The sequence below is a fragment of the Scyliorhinus canicula genome, chromosome 26, assembly GCF_902713615.1.
Source record: "Scyliorhinus canicula chromosome 26, sScyCan1.1, whole genome shotgun sequence".
Lineage (NCBI taxonomy): Eukaryota > Metazoa > Chordata > Chondrichthyes > Carcharhiniformes > Scyliorhinidae > Scyliorhinus > Scyliorhinus canicula.
Genome location: NC_052171.1, coordinates 2,068,604 through 2,088,045, shown reverse-complemented (window position 1 = coordinate 2,088,045; position 19,442 = coordinate 2,068,604). Strand labels below are relative to the sequence as shown.

At 46.8% G+C, this 19,442-nt stretch overlaps 1 protein-coding gene across 1 annotated transcript in view; it reads left to right on the top strand.

Annotated features, from left to right (window-relative positions):
- Positions 1 to 19,442, top strand: part of LOC119957329 (inactive carboxypeptidase-like protein X2) — an 83,707-nt gene that overhangs the window by 55,958 nt on the left and 8,307 nt on the right. The window contains exons 11-17 of the mRNA XM_038785220.1: positions 4,320 to 4,404; positions 5,871 to 6,015; positions 7,250 to 7,332; positions 8,153 to 8,276; positions 16,349 to 16,545; positions 17,087 to 17,266; positions 18,682 to 19,039. Coding sequence (XP_038641148.1) covers positions 4,320 to 4,404; positions 5,871 to 6,015; positions 7,250 to 7,332; positions 8,153 to 8,276; positions 16,349 to 16,545; positions 17,087 to 17,266; positions 18,682 to 19,039 — 1,172 coding nt within the window. The remainder of the gene's footprint in view (positions 1 to 4,319; positions 4,405 to 5,870; positions 6,016 to 7,249; positions 7,333 to 8,152; positions 8,277 to 16,348; positions 16,546 to 17,086; positions 17,267 to 18,681; positions 19,040 to 19,442) is intronic.

Sequence of the window (19,442 nt, the reverse complement as noted above, 5' to 3'; positions counted from 1 at the left end):
TCTTAAAGAGGGACAAGGACCCCCAGCAGTGTGCTTCATACAGGCCCATATCTCTCCTTAATGTGGATGCCAAGGTGCTGGCAAAGATCCTGGCCACCAGGATAGAGGACTGTGTGCCAGGGGTTGTACACGAGGACCAGACAGGTTTTGTTAAGGGAAGGCAGCTGAACACGAATGTGCGGAGGTTGTTGAATGTCATCATGATGCCGGCGATTGAGGGGGAGGCTGAGATAGTGGTGGCACTGGATGCGGAGAAGGCCTTCGATAGAGTGGAGTGCGGGTACTTATGGGAGGTGTTGGGGAGGTTTGGATTTGGTGAAGGGTTTATTAGATGGGTGAGGCTGCGATATGAGGCCCCGATGGCGTGTGTGGCCACGAATGGGAGGAGGTCAGAGTACTTCCGGCTTTACCGAGGGACCAGGCAGGGTTGCCCCCTGTCCCCCTTGTTGTTTGCATTGGCAATCGAACCGTTGGCAATGACGTTGAGGGATTCAGGGAGGTGGAGGGGTTTGGTGCGGGGTGGGGAGGAACATAGGGTGTCGTTATATACCGATGACCTGTTACTGTATGTGGCGGACCCGGTGGGAGGGATGCCGGGGGTGATGGAGCTGCTAGCTGAGTTTGGGACGTTTTCAGGCTCTAAACTAAATCTAGGCAAGAGTGAGGTGTTTGTGGTGCACCCTGGGGACCAGGAGGAGGGAATTGGTTGGCACCCGCTTAGGAGGGCAGGGGAGAGTTTTAGGTACCTGGGGGTGCAGGTGGCCAGGGACTGGGGGACTCTTCACAAGCATAATTTCACCAGGTTTGTGGATCAGATGGAGGAGGAGTTCAAGAGGTGGGACATGCTGCCATTGTCGTTGGTGGGGAGGGTGCAGTCCGTCAAAATGACGGTGCTTCCGAGGTTCTTGTTCCTCTTTCAGTGCCTTCCCATCTTTATCCCCAGGGCCTTCTTTAGGAGGGTGAATAGCAATATCTTGAGCATTGTGCGGGCACATGGGACTCCGAGAGTGAAGAGGGTTTTCCTGGAGCGAGGGAGGGATAGAGGCGGGCTGGCGCTGCCCAACCTTTTGGGGTACTATTGGGCAGCCAATGTGTCAATGGGTGATGGAGGGTGGAGGGGCGGCGTGGAAAAGAATGGAGATGGCGTCATGTAGAGGTACGAGCCTGGATGCCCTGGTAACGGCCCCGTTGCCGCTCTCTCCTAAGAGGTTTACCACGAGCCCGGTGGTGGCGGCGACCCTAAGAATCTGGGGACAGTGGAGACGGCATAGGGGGGAAACAGGGGGCTCGATGGAGGCTCCATTAGGTGGAAACCATCGGTTCATCCCGGGGAACACTGATGGGAGATTTAGGGGGTGGCAAAGGGTGGGCATCAGTAAATTGAGGGACCTGTTTACTGGCGGGAGGTTTGCGGGCCTGGGGGAACTGGAAGATAAATTTGGGCTCCCCCAAGGGAACATGTTCAGATACTTGCAGGTAAAGGCGTTTGCTAGGCGACAGGTAGAGGGATTCCCTTTGCTGCCCTCGCGGAGGGCGATGAACAGAGTGCTTTCGGGGTGTGGGTCGGAGAGGGGAAGGTGTCTGACATTTATAAGGTAATGCAGGAGGTGGAGGAGTCGTCAGTGGAGGAGCTGAAGGCTAAATGGGAGGGGGAACTAGGGGAGTAGATAGAGGATGGGACTTGGGCGGATGCCTTGGAGAGGGTCAACTCTTCCTCTTCATGTGCGAGGCTTAGTCTCATCCAATTTAAGGTGCTGCATTGGGCCCATATGTCAGTAACTCAGATGAGTAGGTTCTTTGGGGGTGAGGACAGGTGCACCAGGTGTTCGGGGAGCCCAGCAAATCATGCCCATATGTTCTGGGCATGCCCAGCACTGGAAGGGTTCTGGAAGGGGGTGGCGGGGACGGTGTCGAGAGTGGTTGGATCCAGGGTCAAACCCGGTTGGGGACTCGCGATTTTTGGAGTTGCGGCGGAGCCAGGAGTGCAGGAGGCGAAAGAGGCCGGTGTTTTGGCCTTTGCGTCCCTAGTAGCCCGGCGGAGGATTTTGATGCAGTGGAAAGATGTGAGGCCCCCAAGTGTGGAGACCTGGATCAGTGACATGGCGGGATTTATAAAATTGGAAAGGGTCAAATTTGCCCTGAGAGGATCAGTACAAGGGTTCTATAAACGGTGGCAGCCTTTTCTGGACTTTCTGGCTCAAAGATAGGTATCTTGGTCAATAGCAGCAGCAACCCCGGGGGGGGGGGGGGGGGGGGTGTTCTTTATTATTGTTTTTATTTTTTCTATGGATATTTAACTTAATATTGTGTTAATTTAAGTTGTTGTTAATATGTTTTGTTGTTCATTGAGGATGGGCGAATGTTTATGACTGTTATCATTATTGTTATTGTTGGTATTTTATTGCGGTTCGTTGTTGTCATTTAAATACAAAAATTTTCAATAAAAATTATTTTTAAAAAAAAGAAAGTACTAGTGTGAAGGAAACAAGCAAATTTATGAAGGTATTTGACATCACCTTTCTTTGGATTAGAAATGGCAAGTCTCCAAGAAAAGGAAAAAAGTAATGGGGGATGATGAGAATGTCTAATTCAGAGCTGAGTTTGGAGGCATGTATCTTGAGGATAATAGAAAGGATAAGATACCATGAAAAGGTCATTGATAATCCATCACCTTTAAAGTTTTGATCTAATTCTTAATTGTCAGCTGGTTTTGGGCATAGCCAATCCACTGGTGACTTTTTTGTTTGTATTACTTAACTTTGAACCAATAGTTTGGCAGTAGTTACGTTTGACCGTTTTACAACTTTCAACAAATACTATTTGATGAGCTTTCACTTGAGCTCCATTCACGGCAATCCAGTTTCTGTCAAATCACATGCTCAAAACGGTGGATAGTTTGCCCCCTATTAGATCCTTCAGGCTCGGGCAAATAAGGCTCGAATAAAAGCTAGTGACACCAAAGTGCAGTCTTAACTGTTACTCTTAAGAGAATGTGTAATCTATTGTTACCATTACCATCTTATTGACATCAGATCACTCACACGTCATCCAATTATATCCAACCGTGTGTTTATGATTTCATTTTCAATTAGTTTCCTTTCAAGTTTATGGCCTCAAGGTTCAAGACCTATGCAGTGGCTGAATCATATGTAATTGATATGAATTGTCTTCTAAAGGACAATTACATTTTTGCGTTTTGATACTTGAAACACAGTTTTTACATACCCTTCACAAGTCTAACCACGAGCACGCTTAATTTTCAGAATGCTCCCCTGTGACATCTGCCACCGAGAGGGACTGCAGCAATATCATGATGTCACCATCACTTCTGAATTCCTCTCAAGCCATACACCATTTTGTTATTGCCACTGGGTCAATATCTGTAAATTCCTCCCAAGCACTGTTGTGGACAATCCCATCAGTTCATGGTTTGCAGTGCTTGTGAAAAAGCCCTTTTCCACATTCTCACGGGAGTGACATTTAGCATCAATGTACCCTTGACAGTGCTGCTCACATCCTGAGAACAACATTAATGCCCTTGTCTGGTGGTTGACATTTGTGGCCTTAATTTTTCTCCCGATCTCAGATGGGATTTCTACATCTTATGCAAGGCTATAAGTGTCAAAAAGTAGTTTCCTTTGCTGTTTTATGCCAAATGCTTCTTTTACACTCAATAATTCTTCACTCAGGTTGAAGTCAGTCCGAAATTTGGAATAATGGCCCAGTACTCTCTCACAGTGGTGCTGTGAAAACGCTTTGTCATCCTATAGAATAGATATTTATTTTTTCATCTCTATCTTTCAATATCTTTTTCCTCAATGTAACTTTTCTTGTCAATTTCAATTTCATCAAGAAAATTACTGTTTTTCTCTGCTGTTTCAAAGCTCTAAATGTATATCTATATATATTGTATATCATATATACATACATTCCTCCTTTCTGTAAAACTTATCAGAATGTCACAAAAACCCCTTCTTTCATCAGGGCATCAAAGTTCTGGCTTCTTAATTTCCCTTTCCTGACAATCTTCAAACTTCTAAAGCCCTTGCTTGGATCAACTAATCACGACATCCTGGTCAACTTATCTTTCTTTCGATCTAGATAATTTCTTGTATTTTTGACCTTGTCATTGATTCTGGTTTCCTCAGTTAAGAAATATATGCTTAACCTTTTCATTGTCAATTGTATGTTCTTCAAAAATACCTAACAGTCAAATCATACCAGAAATAAATTCATGTTCTCATTGACTATAAAGAATTTGAAAACCAGTGATCACATAAATCTCTTTGGAGCTAACAATCAGATCTTTTTATTGACAGCAATGACTGGGTGAACTCATTCTATGTGCAGTTCAGCAATGACAGCCGTGGATGGATAACATACTCAGATGGATATTACGATTGGGTATGTGTCTAAAAATCTGATAGACATAACTGAAAATGTATCTGAAATATTCCACAACATACTGACAGATGTGACTGGGTACATAATCACACACTGATTGGTATAAATGGTCACATACCACATACAATGACCAATGTGATTAAGTATGAGGTACGCTATAAACAGCAGTAATTGGATATATAGTGCGGGCGATTCTCCGAGCCCCGCGACGGACCGGAGTATCGCCGCAACCGCGCCACGACGCCCCAACGCCGGGGCGCGATTCTCCGAGGTGCGGAGAATCGGCGCCTTTTGCGCCAGCGCGTTTGCCACGGGCCAGCCGCGGGAATCGGTGGGGCCTCCCCTTCTCCAGCCCGGATGGGCCGAGCGGATACGACAGATTCCCACCGGCGCCCGTTCACCCCGTCAGCGGGAACTCTGTGCGAACGGTCGAAGGGCAGCCTGTGGGAGGGGGGAGGGGGGTGGCTCCGTCCTTGAGGGGGGCCTCCAATGGGGTCTGGCTGGTGATCGGGGCCCACCAATTGGCGGGCCAGCCCCCCCCCCCCCCCCCCCCCCCCCCCACCCACGCCACTTTTCTGCGCGGCCGGCCCCTGAACACCGACACCATGTTGAGTCAGGGCCGGCGCGCTAAAAAAGTCCCACGCACATGCGCGGGTTGGCGAAGTGCCCATTTGGCGCCAGGAAAGGAGGCTGGAGCGGCATGAGCCCATTTTGCCCCATTGCGGCGCGAACACTTGGGCTCAATTTTGGAGAATCGCTCCCATAGTGTGTGGGAATCACCTGCTGACAGGTTTTATTAGCTATGCATCAGACAAGTTGACAATCCTGACTATCCAGAAGTTGAGAGGTAACATAGGTGAAGTATCACATAGATAAGGGCTATTTAAGATGACCGATATGTATCACACAAGGCAACTGTTAAGGCTGACTCACTGACATGTATGGTTTGTTCATGGATGAATTTTATATCCAGATATTTTTCCTATCATTGTTACGTGGATCACAATAAACTGCTGCAGAAGTTCATGTGGCTTTAATACATAAAACAAGGTTACAGGACTCTCCAAAGACTCTGCTGAATGTGGAACAAAGCCACATGGGGATCAAGAAAATTCTGGGTTCAATCTCCAATCTGAGTTGAGTTAAATGATCTCAGCCAGGGCAAGAAATTGAGAAGATAGAATCAGATTTGTCACTCTTGCAGTCACAAATGACATCACCTCACAAATGAAAAATAGCCCAGATACCTAACCCCAGGACTAATAAAGTCTGATTTGTGCCTGAAAACAGCAGTTTAAGCCCCATGGCACCTGTGTGTTCTCGACTGGAATTCTCACATATCCTGGAGGATACAGAGATTTGTATAAGTGATATTTCCTCACCGCATGTTTACTACAAAGAATATTTAAAAGACAATAACCATGGCTGTTAACAGGTAGTTTACTGATTCTTTTCAATTTCTGTAGCTATTTTATGGGAATGTGGATACTGACACACCAGTTCTGAATGAATTCCCAGAAACGGTTGTTGCTCGCTACATCCGAATTAATCCACAAACCTGGAATGGTAGCCTGTGTATGAGAATGGAGATACTCGGTTGTCCAGTGTCAGGTAATAACTTCCTCTGACTCAAATCAGCAAAAATCTGTCTACCTGCAATGTTTACTTCATCATTTAGGTACAAGTTGAGGCAAATTTTCCTTGTGTACTGTAGGAAACACAACAGTATGTGGGTATATACTGTGTGCACTAAATATTTACACACAATACACAAGTTTACTCTGTGCTTTGAAATACATAATGATAAATGTATCAATGTTTATTGATTCTACAATTTACCTTCATATTTCAGTATCAGCATTTGTTACTATGCAAGTCCACTGGAGTCTTGTTACAACACTCGGGCCATTTGCATTTAAATTAACATTTGATCCTTCGAACAGTTCCAACCTAGTGACTGCACTGCCAGTTTGGATCCTCAAAATTATCTTGTCTTCATTTTCATAATGTGGAGATGCCGGCGTTGGACTGGGGTGAGCACAGTAAGAAATCTTACAACACCAGGTTAAAGTCCAACAGGTTTGTTTCAGTATGAAAGATAGACCAGATGAGCCAAGTGGCTTGGTTCTCTGTTTTAGACTTGTGATGGGTTCAAGATTGAATCTGCAGGCCATGAAGGTTAAACCATAACATAGAGCTTTATTTAGAAGATGTTAACGCTGCAGGCTATGATTTTAGACTCCCCATTATTTTCACCGCAAATGGCCGATGACGTCACGCAATCATTCTCTTAAAGTGCCCCATTTCAGCTCCAAGGCTGCTTGTGAGGAAACCCTAAAAACACTATGTATACGCAACAAGATGATGTCTCTCACTCACCTCTTGGAGAAAGCATTCTATGTGAAGACACTTTTTGTAATCTCCCCCTTATTACTTACAATAGTAATTTTCATCTATCCACAATGGCAATTTGCCAACTAACAAAATAATGTTTTGCATGGCGGCACGCTGGCACAGTGGTTACCACTGCAGCCTACAGCGCTGAGGACCCAGGTTCGATCCCAGGCCTGGGCCACTGTCCATGTGGAGTTTGCACATTCTCCCCGTGTCTGCGTGGGTCTCACCCCCACGGCTCAAAGATGTGCAGGGTAGGTGGATTGGCCACGCTAAATTACCACTTAATTGGAAAAAATATAATTGGGTACTCAATTTATTTTTAAAAAAATAATGCTTCACTATTTTGCCTTTCAGTATTTCTTAATTTTGAAAACAGCAGATCTGATCAACTGATTACAACAATCATATAAAACTTGAAACCATAAAACTTTCTCTGCCTCTCTCACAGCCTCCAATCAATATGAACCCAATGAACTGACTGCAGAAGAAGGTCTTGACTTCAGGCATCACAACTACAAGGATATGCGACAGGTACAGTCAGACCAATGTGTATCAGGTTTTGGGCATGCAATCATATTCCTGTACGTTGGGCTCAAGAGCTCATTTAACAGCAGTGAACTTTAGTTGTCAAGACAAATAATTGTATCACATACTAATTAACATTTTTATGCACTGTGAAAATGAAATGAATGAAATGAAATGAAAATTGCTTATTGTCACAAGTAGGCTTCAAATGAAGTTACTGTGAAAAGCCCCTAGTCGCCACATTCCAGCACCTGTTTGGGGAGGCTGGTACGGGAATTGAACCGTGCTGCTGGCCTGCTTTAAAAGCCAGTTATTTAGCCCTGTGCTAAACCAGCCCCTGTACGTAAGTGCCCACTTTTGAAATTGTCTACATTTAGCTCTTAATTTCCACCTCAGTTTTCTGTACTCCCTTATTTGTTTCTGCCAGCAAATGTTGACAATAATCCCTCAATGTCGATGCTTAAATATTTGACAGCTGCAGGTAAATGGGAGGGAATTTACCTTTATCTTCTGGCCCCGCCGCTGTCAATGGGATTTCCCATTGACTCCACCCACCGCTGTCGGGAAACCAGTAGCTGGGGTTTGCCGCCAACAGGACAGGAAGATCCCACTGGCGAGAACCACTGGAAAATCCCCCCCATGATATCTTCTGCCTATTCCTTCATAGTTTTCCACAGTCAATGGACATTTGACAGCATGTTATCTTCTCAAATGTTTTCCCTGTTGTTTCTTCACTCAATTAGTCAAATAAATGTGCCTTGTTGAGAAGATCAATATTTTATTTGGACAAATGAAAAAAAAACTTTAATTTTAATTCTCTCTTTAGCTGATGAAGGTTGTGAATGAGCAGTGTCCAAATATTACCAGGATTTATAACATTGGAAAAACTTCCCAAGGACTGAAGATCTACGCCATGGAGTTGTCAGATAACCCAGGAGAGCACGAACCTGGTAATATCCCTCAGTATTTATTATACTCTCACTGATCCAAATTAGGGTAACAAATTGTAGATTTATGTATGTTGCAGGAATGGTTTAACGACAATTTAATCAGTGCTGGTGACTGCATCTGCCCTCAGATAACTATGGCTCATGTTACAGTTCACTGTCTTGGCCGAAAGCTGCCAGGTTGACAAGTGAGGATTTTTAAGCCCTCTCACAAAAGCTGAACCGAATCCTAAAAGAAATGTTGAAAATCGGTTTGTCAACATTAATTTCTAGTATTCTGTCACTCCGTGGGCCGAATTACGAAGTCCCACTGAAGTCAATGAACATTAGAGTGGCCTACCTCCTCTGTGACAGCAAAATTCTGCCTCGTAACTCTTCTCCCAGAGTCTGGACGTAAAAACTCATTGACAGGGTCTCAATGTTTGAGCTGTTGGCTCCGCATCTTAGCTGTGTTTAGTTCTGGTTTTGGTCATTCATCAGAAGGCTAGTTTACTGGACAAGTCTCTCTCACCTGGGAGAGAAAAATTATATCTTAATTCTGTTTATCCTAGGCGAATTTGTGATCATTTCTTTGGTGCTGAATCTATGCTTAGCTGGGTTTTATTAAATAACACTTTCATATATTTTCACTCATAGCGCATTTTTGGTGAGTCATCTTTTATTCTAAAATAATATTAGCACTTTAGTGCCCTCCAGCTGCTCACTATTAAACTTTCTTCATATGGGAGCTAAATATCTTTAATTTTTGCTTTGAAAAATATTTTTAAGGGTGGCACGTTAGTCCAGTGGTTAACACCGCTCCTCACGGTGCAGAGGACCTAGATTCAAACCCAGCCCCGGGTTACTGTCCGTGTGGCATTTGTACATTCTCCCCGTGTCTGCGTGGGTCTCACCCCCACAGCCCAAAAGATGTGCAGGTTAGGTGGATTGGCCACGCTAAATTGCCCTTAATTGGAAAAAGATAATTGGGTACTCTAAATTTATTAAAATATTTTTTTTTTAATGGGTTTTTAACACTTTATATTAGAAGTTACAGAGTAAGACAGACCCCTCACATGCATCAACCCCAATTACAACAACATCTGTAGTTTTTATTATCATACATAGAGAAAGATACAAAAGAAAAAAGAATTTACAGAAAAAACGGCTGCTGATGCGCCCTCTGGGTCACATGAGACCGATAGCTTCCTGTGCTCCCCTGAGAGGGAGCTTTCATTTAGTTTTTATTTGGAGGGGGTTCCCTGTTTACTGTGCGGCCTTGTCCCCGCCTTGGTTTCTTCCTGGCATTGGGCTGTGCTTGGTGATGGTGGGGGAGGGGGGGCATGAAGGGGCTACTCACACTTTGGTTGTTTTTGCCTACTGCTCTTTGTCTCTTCCAGTTCCCTCCTTCTGCTTGCCCTGCATTTCCTGTGGTTTCTTTCCCCACCCCCACATGCCCCTCCCTGATTCATTGTTTCACGCCCTGCTCTGGTGTGTGTGTGTCCCTTCCCTACTTTATTGGTTGCTGGTTCCAAACAGTTCTTGGAACAAGTTGGTGAACAACCTCCACGTTTTGTGGAAGCCTTCCCTTGATCTTCTAATGGCATATTTTATTTTATTTTTAAAAAAAATATTTTTATTCTCCTTTTTCACAATTTTTCTCCCGAATTTACACCCAACAACAATCAATAACCACCAACAAATATCTCAAACCCCATAACAGTAACAACGATCCCATCCTCCCACCATGCCCAGACATCAGCCCGCACGTTAACACAAATGACAAAGAAAAAAAAGGAACCAGGGATTACCCATAGCCATCTTCAACATACACAGCCCCCCACCCCCCCAACTAATGTTCGATGTTATCCAGTTCTTGAAAGTGCATAATAAATAGTACCCATGACTTGTAGAACCTCTCCGAGCTTCCCCTCAGTTCGAACTTAACCTTCTCAAGGGTCAAGTATTCCAACAGGTCCCCTCGCCACGCCAGGGCACAGGGTGGAGAGGCCACTCTCCATCCCAGCAGGATCCGCCTTCGGGCGATCAATGAGGCGAAGGCTACAACATCTGCCTCCGCACCCGTTTCCAACCCTGGCTGGTCCGACACCCCGAATATGGCCTCCCGGGGACCCTGGTCCAGCTTCACGTGCTTTGGACAGGACCAAAACATATGAACGTGATTAGCGCCCCCCCCCCCCCCCCCCCCCCCCCCCGGCAATGTTCACACACATCTTCTGCCCCTTCAAAGAATCGGCTTATCCTTGCCCTCGTGAGGTGTGCCCTGTACTACTACTGGGTGTGCCCTTCAGCTGTATCAGCCCCAACCTCGCACACGAGGTGGAAGCATTCACTCTCCGGTGCACCTCACACCAGATCCCCTCCTCTATAACCTCTCCCAACTCTTCCTCCCACTTCGCTTTGATCCCTTCCAGTGGTGCCTTATCCTTTTCCAGCATAGCTCCGTATACCGCTGACACTGTCCCCTTCTCCAGTCCACTTGCAGCCAGCACCTCCTCCAACAACGTGGAGGCCCGAACCTGCATATACCTAAACACTTCTCCCTGCTCCAGCCCATACCTCGCTTCCAGCTCCCTCAATCCTGCAAATCGACCCCGAGGAATCCCCTTGTCTTCCCATTTCCGAAAGCTTCCATCCACCTCCCTGGCTCAAATCTGTGGTTCTCCAGGATCGGCATTTCCTTCGACCCTGCCCCCAACCTGAAGTGTTGGCGAAACTGCCTCCAGATTTTCAATGAGGCCATTACTACCGGACTCCCTGAATATTTCCCTGGAGCTATTGGGAGCGGGGCCGTTGCTAGTGCCTTCAGCCCCGACCCCCTGCACAAACTCTCCTCCATTCTGACCCACTGGGAATCAACCCCCCTGACCCAGCTCCGTACCTTCTCCACATTCGCCGCCCAGTAGTAGTACATCAGGTTCGGGAGACCCAAAACCCCTGCCTGCCTTCCCCTCCCTGGCAGCACCTTCCTCACTCTGGCCACCTTCCCTCCCCATATAAATGAGGTAATCCTCCCCTCAATCTCCCTGAAAAAGGACTTTGGCAGGAAAATCGGTAGGCATTGAAAAATAAACAGAAATCACGGCAACACATTCATTTTAACCGCCTGCACCCGACCCGCCAAACTAGTGATGTTGTATCTGCGAAGCCTCCCCCACTCCCGGGCAACCTGCACCCCCAAATACCTAAAGTGAGTCCCTGCCCTACGGAATGGCAGCCCCACCACCCCAGCCCCCACCCCCAGTTGAGACACCACGAAATACTCACTCTTGTCCAAGTTCAGCTTGTACCCAGAGAAAGACCCAAATACCTGCAGCAACTCCAATATTCCTCCTATCGACGCACTCGGCTCTGACACATACAGCAGCAAGTCGTCGGCATACAAGGACACCCTATGCTCTATCCCCGCCTCACTATTCCATTCCATGCTCCCGAACTTCTTAATGCGATGGCCAACGGCTCAATCGCAAGCGTAAGTAGCAGGGGGGACATAGGACATCCCTGCCTTGTCCCACGGTGGAGAGAGAAGTATCTCAAACTGATATTGTTCATGCGGACACTCGCCTTCGGCTCCTTATATAATAACTTTACCCGGTTCACAAATCTTGGTCCAATCCCAAACCGTTCCAGCACTGCCATCAGGTACCCCCATTCCACCCGATCAAACGCCTTCTCGGCGTCCAGTGCCACCACTACCTCTGTTTCCTTCCCTTCCGCCGGTGCCATAACGACGTTCAAGACCCTCCTAATATTCGAAAACAGCTGACTCCCTTTCACGAACCCTGTCTGATCCTCACCTATCATCTTCTGGAGGCACCCCTCCAGCCTTAATGGGCCTATACGACCACAATCCGTCGGATCCTTATCCTTTTTAAGCAACAGTGAAATCGATGCCTGCCCCAAGGTTTGCGGCAGCACTCCCTTCCCTATCGTCTCTTCAAACACCCCTACAATCAGGGGTGCCAACTTATCCTTAAATTTTTTATAATCTTCCACCGGAAACCCATCTGGGGCTGCCACCTTTCCCGACTGCATCCTCCCAATCGCGTCTTTTATCTCCTGCTCCAGTACTGCTCCGTCTAATGTAGCCCTCTCCCCCTCCCCTAGCCTCGGGTACTCCAACCCATCTAGAAATTCCAGCATCTCACGGTCTCTCCCAGGTGGCTCTGACCTGTACAACCTCTCGTAAAACTCCTCAAAAACCTTGTGAGTCAGCTCCGGAGCCACCACCAACTTCCCGGCCCTATCCCTTACCTGAAGAATTTCCCTTGCTGCTGCCTCCCTCTGGAGCTGGCCTGCTAACATACATGCCTTGTCTCCATGCTCATAAACTGCACCCCTCGCTTGACTCAGTTGGCGCACCACCTTCCTGGTGGATAGTCGGTCGAAGTTCGCCTGTAGTTCCTTCCTCTTTCCCAGCATCGTTGTGACCCCATCCTCCGCATAACTCCTATCTACCTCCAACATCTCATCTATTAGCCGCTGACGCTCCTACCTCTCCTCTTTGTCCACCCTGGCCTTAAACAAAATTACCTCACCCCTCACTACCGCCTTTAGAGCCTCCCAGACGACTGCCATTGACATCTCACCCGTACAGTTGAATCTTACATATTCCTTAATTATCTTTTCAATTTTTTCACAGAATACTTGGTTCCCCAAAAGCCCCACATCCAGTTTCCAACCCGGCCTCTGCACTACCCCCTTCTCCAGCACCATATCCACCCAATGTGGAGCGTGATCTGACACAGCAATTGCAGAGTATTCCGACCCCTTGACTCCAGCCAGCAAAGCCTTTCCCACCACAAAAAAGTCAATGTGCGAGTATAGGGGCAGCAGGGTAGCATGGTGGTTAGCATAAATGCTTCACAGCTCCAGGGTCCCAGGTTCGATTCCCGGCTGGGTCACTGTCTGTGTGGAGTCTGCACGTCCTCCCCCTGTGTGCGTGGGTTTCCTCCGGGTGCTCCGGTTTCCTCCCACAGTCCAAAGATGTGCGGGTTAGGTGGATTGGCCATGCTAAATTGCCCATAGTGTCCTAATAAAAGTAAGATTAAGGGGTGGGGGGTTGTTGGGTTACGGGTATAGGGTGGATACGTGGGTTTGAGTAGGGTGATCATGGCTCGGCACAACATTGAGGGCCGAAGGGCCTGTTCTGTGCTGTACTGTTCTATGTTCTATGTTCTATACCCTAAGGACTGCTGAGAAAAACGAATACTCCCGTTCCCCTGGGTGCAGGAACCTCCAATGATCCACCCCTCCCATTTCCACCATTAGCCCAGCTAGTGCCTTATCCCCCCCTGATGGGACCAGCGAGCGCAGTGATCTATCCAACCTTGGCTCCTGCACCAGGTTCCAATCCCCCCCCACAATCAGCTCGTCTGTGTCCAAGTCAGGAATGGCTCCAAACACCTTCCTCGCAAATCCCGCATCGTCCCTGTTGGGACCGTACACACTTACCAGCGCCACTAATCTCCCGTCCAGCGCCCCGGCCACAATCACATATCTACCCCCCTGATCTGCCACTACCTTCTCCATCTGGAAGGGTACCCTTTTGCTGACCAACACTACTACCCCTCGAGCCCTTCCATCAAATCCAGAGTGAAACACTTGGCTAACCCAACCCTTTTTAAGTCTCACCTGGTCCTTCACCCTCAAGTGAGTCTCCTGCAGCATTGCCACATCGGTTTTCAAACTTTTAAGATGTGCAAGCACCCTTGACCTCTTGACCGGACCTCCTAGCCCTCTCATGTTCCACGTAACTATCCTTACTGGGGGTCTCTCACCCCCCCCCCACCTTTCTTATCCACCATCAATACACTGCCGGGCCCTGCCCTATAAGCCTGACCCGCCCCTATCCATTGTTAACATCGAATCCCTTCCCCCCCCTCCCGAAAACCCCCCCTACCTTTCCCCCAAAAACAACAACCCCAGCATCCAATCCTTCCTTCCCCCCCCTCCCCCATCTCGCTCGCCTCCGTAGGCCCATTGACGCCTGCTATCCAGGCTCCATGTCCGCAGCCCTCCTCTCCTCTCATCTCCATTCACTAACTGACTGACCTTAGCTAGCTAGTACGGGTGGCTCCCCCCCGTCAAGACATATCCTCCCCTTCCACCCAGTCCCAGAGAACAAAAAAACAAACCCAACAATCCAACCCATACAATTCACTGACATAACATGTAACCGTCGCAACACAGAGCGCCCATCAACCCACCATTAACTTAAACTCTATAACAATACAAAGAGAAATAGATTACCATACAAATCCGTAAAAAGAAAGTTATAACATTTATACATTTTCCGGCTGTTCAAACACAGTCCACAGTCTCTCTTCCAGCTCCGCTCTTCATGTCTGCCCCAAGCCTTCTGCCTTCACCAACGCCTCAGCCGCATCCGCTGTCTCAAAATAAAATTCTTTGCCGTTATACGTACCCCTCAACCGCGCTGGGTACACCATACCAAACCGTACCCCCTTCTTATACAACGTCGCCTTCACTCGCCCAAATGCCACTCGTCTTTTTGCCAACTCCACCGTCAAGTCCTGGTAGATCCGGATCATAGTACCATCCCATCGTATCTCCCGCTTCTGCTTCGCCCAGTTTAACACCTTCTCCTTCATGCAAAAGTTATGGAAGCAGATAATTACTGCCCTTGGCGGCTCGTTCACTTTGGGCTTCGGCCTTAATGACCGATGGGCTCGGTCTAGCTCGTACTGGGAGGGGCTCTCACCCATCAGCTCCGCCATCTTCTTAGCAAAATATTGTGTTGGCCTTGGGCCCTCTGTCCCTTCGGGCAAGCCTCCAATTCTCAAATTGTGCCACCTTGAGCGGTTTACCAAGTCTTCCAGCTTTGCTCGGAGACCTCTATTAATCTCCACAGCCCTCCGCAACGCATCTCCCACCGAGGTGACCTGGTCGCTGTGTCGTGACATGGCTTCCTCCACTTCTTTCATCTTCTCGCCCTGCTCTCTCACCTCAGGCAATGCCTTTGTCACCGCCACCTTCAATGGGACAACTAGCGGGGCGATTGCCTCCTCCACCAGTAACTTCAATGCGGCCGCTGTCTCCTTTTTCCAAGCCTCCATGTGCCTCGCAAACTGTTTTTCCAGCTCCCCCACCATCACCTCGGTCATCTTCTCCACCGTAAATAGTGCGGCCCCACTTTGCAGTTCGGCTTCCGCCATCCTATCACCACTTTTATTCGTCTTCTCCTTCAGCGGCAACCCCGCGTTTCCTCCTTTCTTCTACGCTGCTTTTCGCATCCTTTAGCAGCTTATTGTTTTTCACTTTCTTTCTCTTCTCCTCTCTCTCCCTCCACCCTTCTGTCCTTCATCAATCGGAATTATTCTTTTTTTTTAAAGACAAAGGGGAGGGAAAAAAACTTCACCAAACTTCTTTAAATCTTCCAGCTCTCTTCCTTTCCCCTCTGTACTCATCCAGAACTCCCCTGGGACCAGGTTCCAACCTTCTTTCTTCCTCCTAGGTGGGAGCCATCCGTTGTGGGACACCGCTCTCACATGGTGCCCTGGACTCGGGCCTGCGTCCTCGGTCTCCTCGTAGCTCCGCCCCCGACGCCGCACTATTTCCTTTAGCTTGAGAAATTCCAGCAGGTCGGACAGCCTGTCTGCAGCCTTGGGTGGCCTCCAGGTGCTCCGGTTTCCTACCACAGTCCGAAGATATTTGGGATCGGTGGCTTGCCCAGGCTAAATTGCCCCTTAGTGTCCAACGGTCAGGTGGTATTATGGGGCGAGGGTAGGGGATTGGGCCTCGGAAAGGGTGCTCTTTTGGACGTTGATGCACTCAATGGGCCGAACGGCCTCCTTTTGCATTGTAGGAATGGAATTCTATGATTAAAAGTGCTCCCAACAACTGACTGTACAGCTCACAGAAGCTGTTTGAGAGGATTTGTTGAAACTGTCCAGCATAAATTATCAGCACAGCCAGAGGAGGAATGGAAATAAATAAGTCAAATTAATTATTCACTAAAATTCTTTTGGATGCAATCATTACCTTTGAGATTAGTTACTATTTTAACACTGTTCTCATGCTCAACCTAATTGTGATAAATTGATGTTTTGCAGGGGAGCCTGAATTTCATTACACAGCTGGGATGCATGGCAACGAAGTTTTAGGCCGCGAGTTACTGCTGCTACTGATGCAATTCCTGTGTATGGAATACACCTATGGAAACCCCCGGATCACACATTTAATCGACAGCACAAGAATACACCTTGTACCCTCTCTCAATCCAGATGGTTACGAACTGGCATCTGAAATAGTGAGCACCTGATTGGGAATACAGTCCAAGAGTCTTTTAACGAGTCGATGGGGCTTAAAATGTAGATTTGGAAAATGTACTATGATTGATTAAATGTGCATTGTTCAACATCTTTGTTTCCACGGCAGTGAATACTTGCCTTGTTGGAAATGACTGTCAATCTAAAAATTCATCTTGCATGCATGGGCATCCATGTTGCAATTTTAATGAGACTAGATTGGCAGTGTCCAAAAATGAAAAATGAAATGAAAATCGATTATTGTCACAAGGAGGCTTCCACTGACGTTACTGTGAAAAGCCCCTAGTCGCCACATTCCGGCGCCTGTTCAGGGAGGCTGGTACGGGAATTGAACCCGTGCTGCTGACCTGCCTTGGTCTGCTTTGCAAGCCAGCTGTTTAGCCCACTGTGCTAAACCAGCCCCATGAATGAATAAAATGAGTAAAAACTTGTTATTTTGGTGAAAAACCAAAAGTTGTTGGTCTCAAAAATTGGAAGAAACCACAAGAAAGAAAATAATCAAATATTTTCATTCTACCACAGGGACCAGAACTCAGCAGCTGGGCACTAGGGTACTGGACAGAAGAAGGATATGACCTCAGTGACAATTTTCCTGACCTGACTTCAATGATCTGGGGTGCAAAAGACCAAAGAAGAGGTCATCAAAAAGTCCCCAATCACCACATTCCTATACCAGAGGAATATCAATCAGAAGAAAGTGCAGTGAGTTAGCAGCAGTTACATGTCAACAGTATGGAATATTTGTTACAAAGGGGTTGTTTTGTCTGAATCCTATTTATTCAGCCGACAGCTTGGATGAATAAAATTACAATATATCTATTATGACCGTTTGTGGGCACAGAAAGTGATGGTGTGGTCTGGCTGAGCTCGAGGAGTGAAAGTAGACTCTCATACAAAAGCAAAGTACTGCGGCTGCTGTGAATCTGTTTAAATAAACAGAAAATTTCAGAGGTACTCAGTAAGTCTGGCAGCATCTACAGGAAGAGAAACAAAGTTGATGGGCACAATCTAGTGGAAACGTTTTGAAGTGCCATTTGTGGCGGGTTTTTCTGGGAGTATCCCGCCAGCTCTGTCAGCAAGTTCCCCACTGGTATACAACTTCTTTGGGCCCTGAGGAGCTTCTCACCAGTTTAACCCACACTGAACCTGCTGGCTCCCCAGAGATCAGGATGCCATTTTGAAAGAGCGCCCCTATCTCCAAGTAAAGTTCAGGGCCCCCCCACCCACAGGCAATGTCACCCCCTTCACACATGGGCCCACGTAATGGGGATGTCACTGAGTGCCACCTCAGTCGTTCCACTACTTCCAATGTGATGGCACCACAAACACTTTCTCCTGTCCCCTTTCAGCATTTGGAGTCAAAACAAGTTCAACAATTCCAGCTGATAACCAGGTGTTGCAATTATTTGAAAAACAGGTCTTTGGTTACCATTTACAGCTCACAAGATTCTAGTTTTTGTACTTGTCCCATTACATTTCATTACCACCGCTTTTGCACTAATAGCACTTTTGAAAAAGCAAGGTGTGGAAATCGGAGATAGCAACTTGTCCAAAACTCAAATCATCATCCGTATTCTGTCCGCTGCAGCAGAACCTTCCTGGTGCAGATCTGCTTTAGTAGTCACCTATCGAAACCTATCATGTACTCCAGATGATGAACATAGTCACCTCCGCCTTGAAGGATAAACAAGATGATCACTTTTGTCAATGAATCACTCTTGCCTTCCACCCTGTTAAATTCCTCAACTTTGTTCACCCTCTCCTCCTCCATTTTTACTTGACTAAAATCTGCCATATTTCAAATATTTTCTCATCCTCGTGAAAAATCATCAACGTGTGTGTGTGTGTGTCTGTGTCTCGATCTCAATCTCACGCTCTCTCCACACATATGCGGCCTGACCTGCTGAGTATTTCCAGCATTTTATGTTTTTAATTTGAGGAAATCTCACAAAGTGAATGACCTTAAAGAATGCAGGGTGTGGGAACAGTGTCCTGTGGATTTACTGTGGGTAAACTACGAAAAGATAAGTGAACTGTGGAAAAAGTAGTTTAATTTCACACTGTGAAAACAGTGTTTGTGAACAACCTTTTCACTCAAACGTTTCAAATTTTTTCAGGTTGCTATGGAAACACGTGCTATTATAGCATGGTTAGAAAAAATACCTTTTGTGCTAGGAGCCAATTTCCTTGGAGGCGAACAAGTGGTGACATTTCCATACAACATGGGCAGATCTCAGGAGGAGGAGGAAGAGATAATGCGAAGACCACAGAGGGTAGATGATTATGAAGAAGATGCAGGTGAACAGTTACGTTACATGGAAACACCAGATGACGCAATATTCCAGTGGCTGGCTATTTCTTATGCTTCTGCGCATCTTACAATGACAGAAACATATCGAGGCAAATGTCATACTGATGATTTTACTAATGGTTTTGGAATCATCAATGGTGGTGCATGGCATCCATCTAGTGGTAGTAAGTATGAATTACTTCACTATGTACACATAGGAATATAACCGACAATGTTACAGGAATTCAATCCTCTGTGGACAGTGAATACTCCTTTTCCAGAGAGTAAACAGAGAAGTTATCTAATACATCTCATCCATCCTGAATAAAGAGGGAGACATTGCAAATATTATCTATTTCACATAAATTAGTTTCGATTCCCATTTGCTGTGTACAAATTGGCTGCCACATTCCCTTCGTTGCATCAATGACTACGCTACCAAAACAGAGCGTTTGCAGACATCCGGTGGTCGGGAAAGTCTTGCAGCTTAGCTTGTAGCAGGTGACAGTAAGTGATGAGAGTTGTGTCGAGTTAATTTGCAGAAACTGAGGGGCTGCAATCATGTCCCACAAAGGATGAGAGATTTGG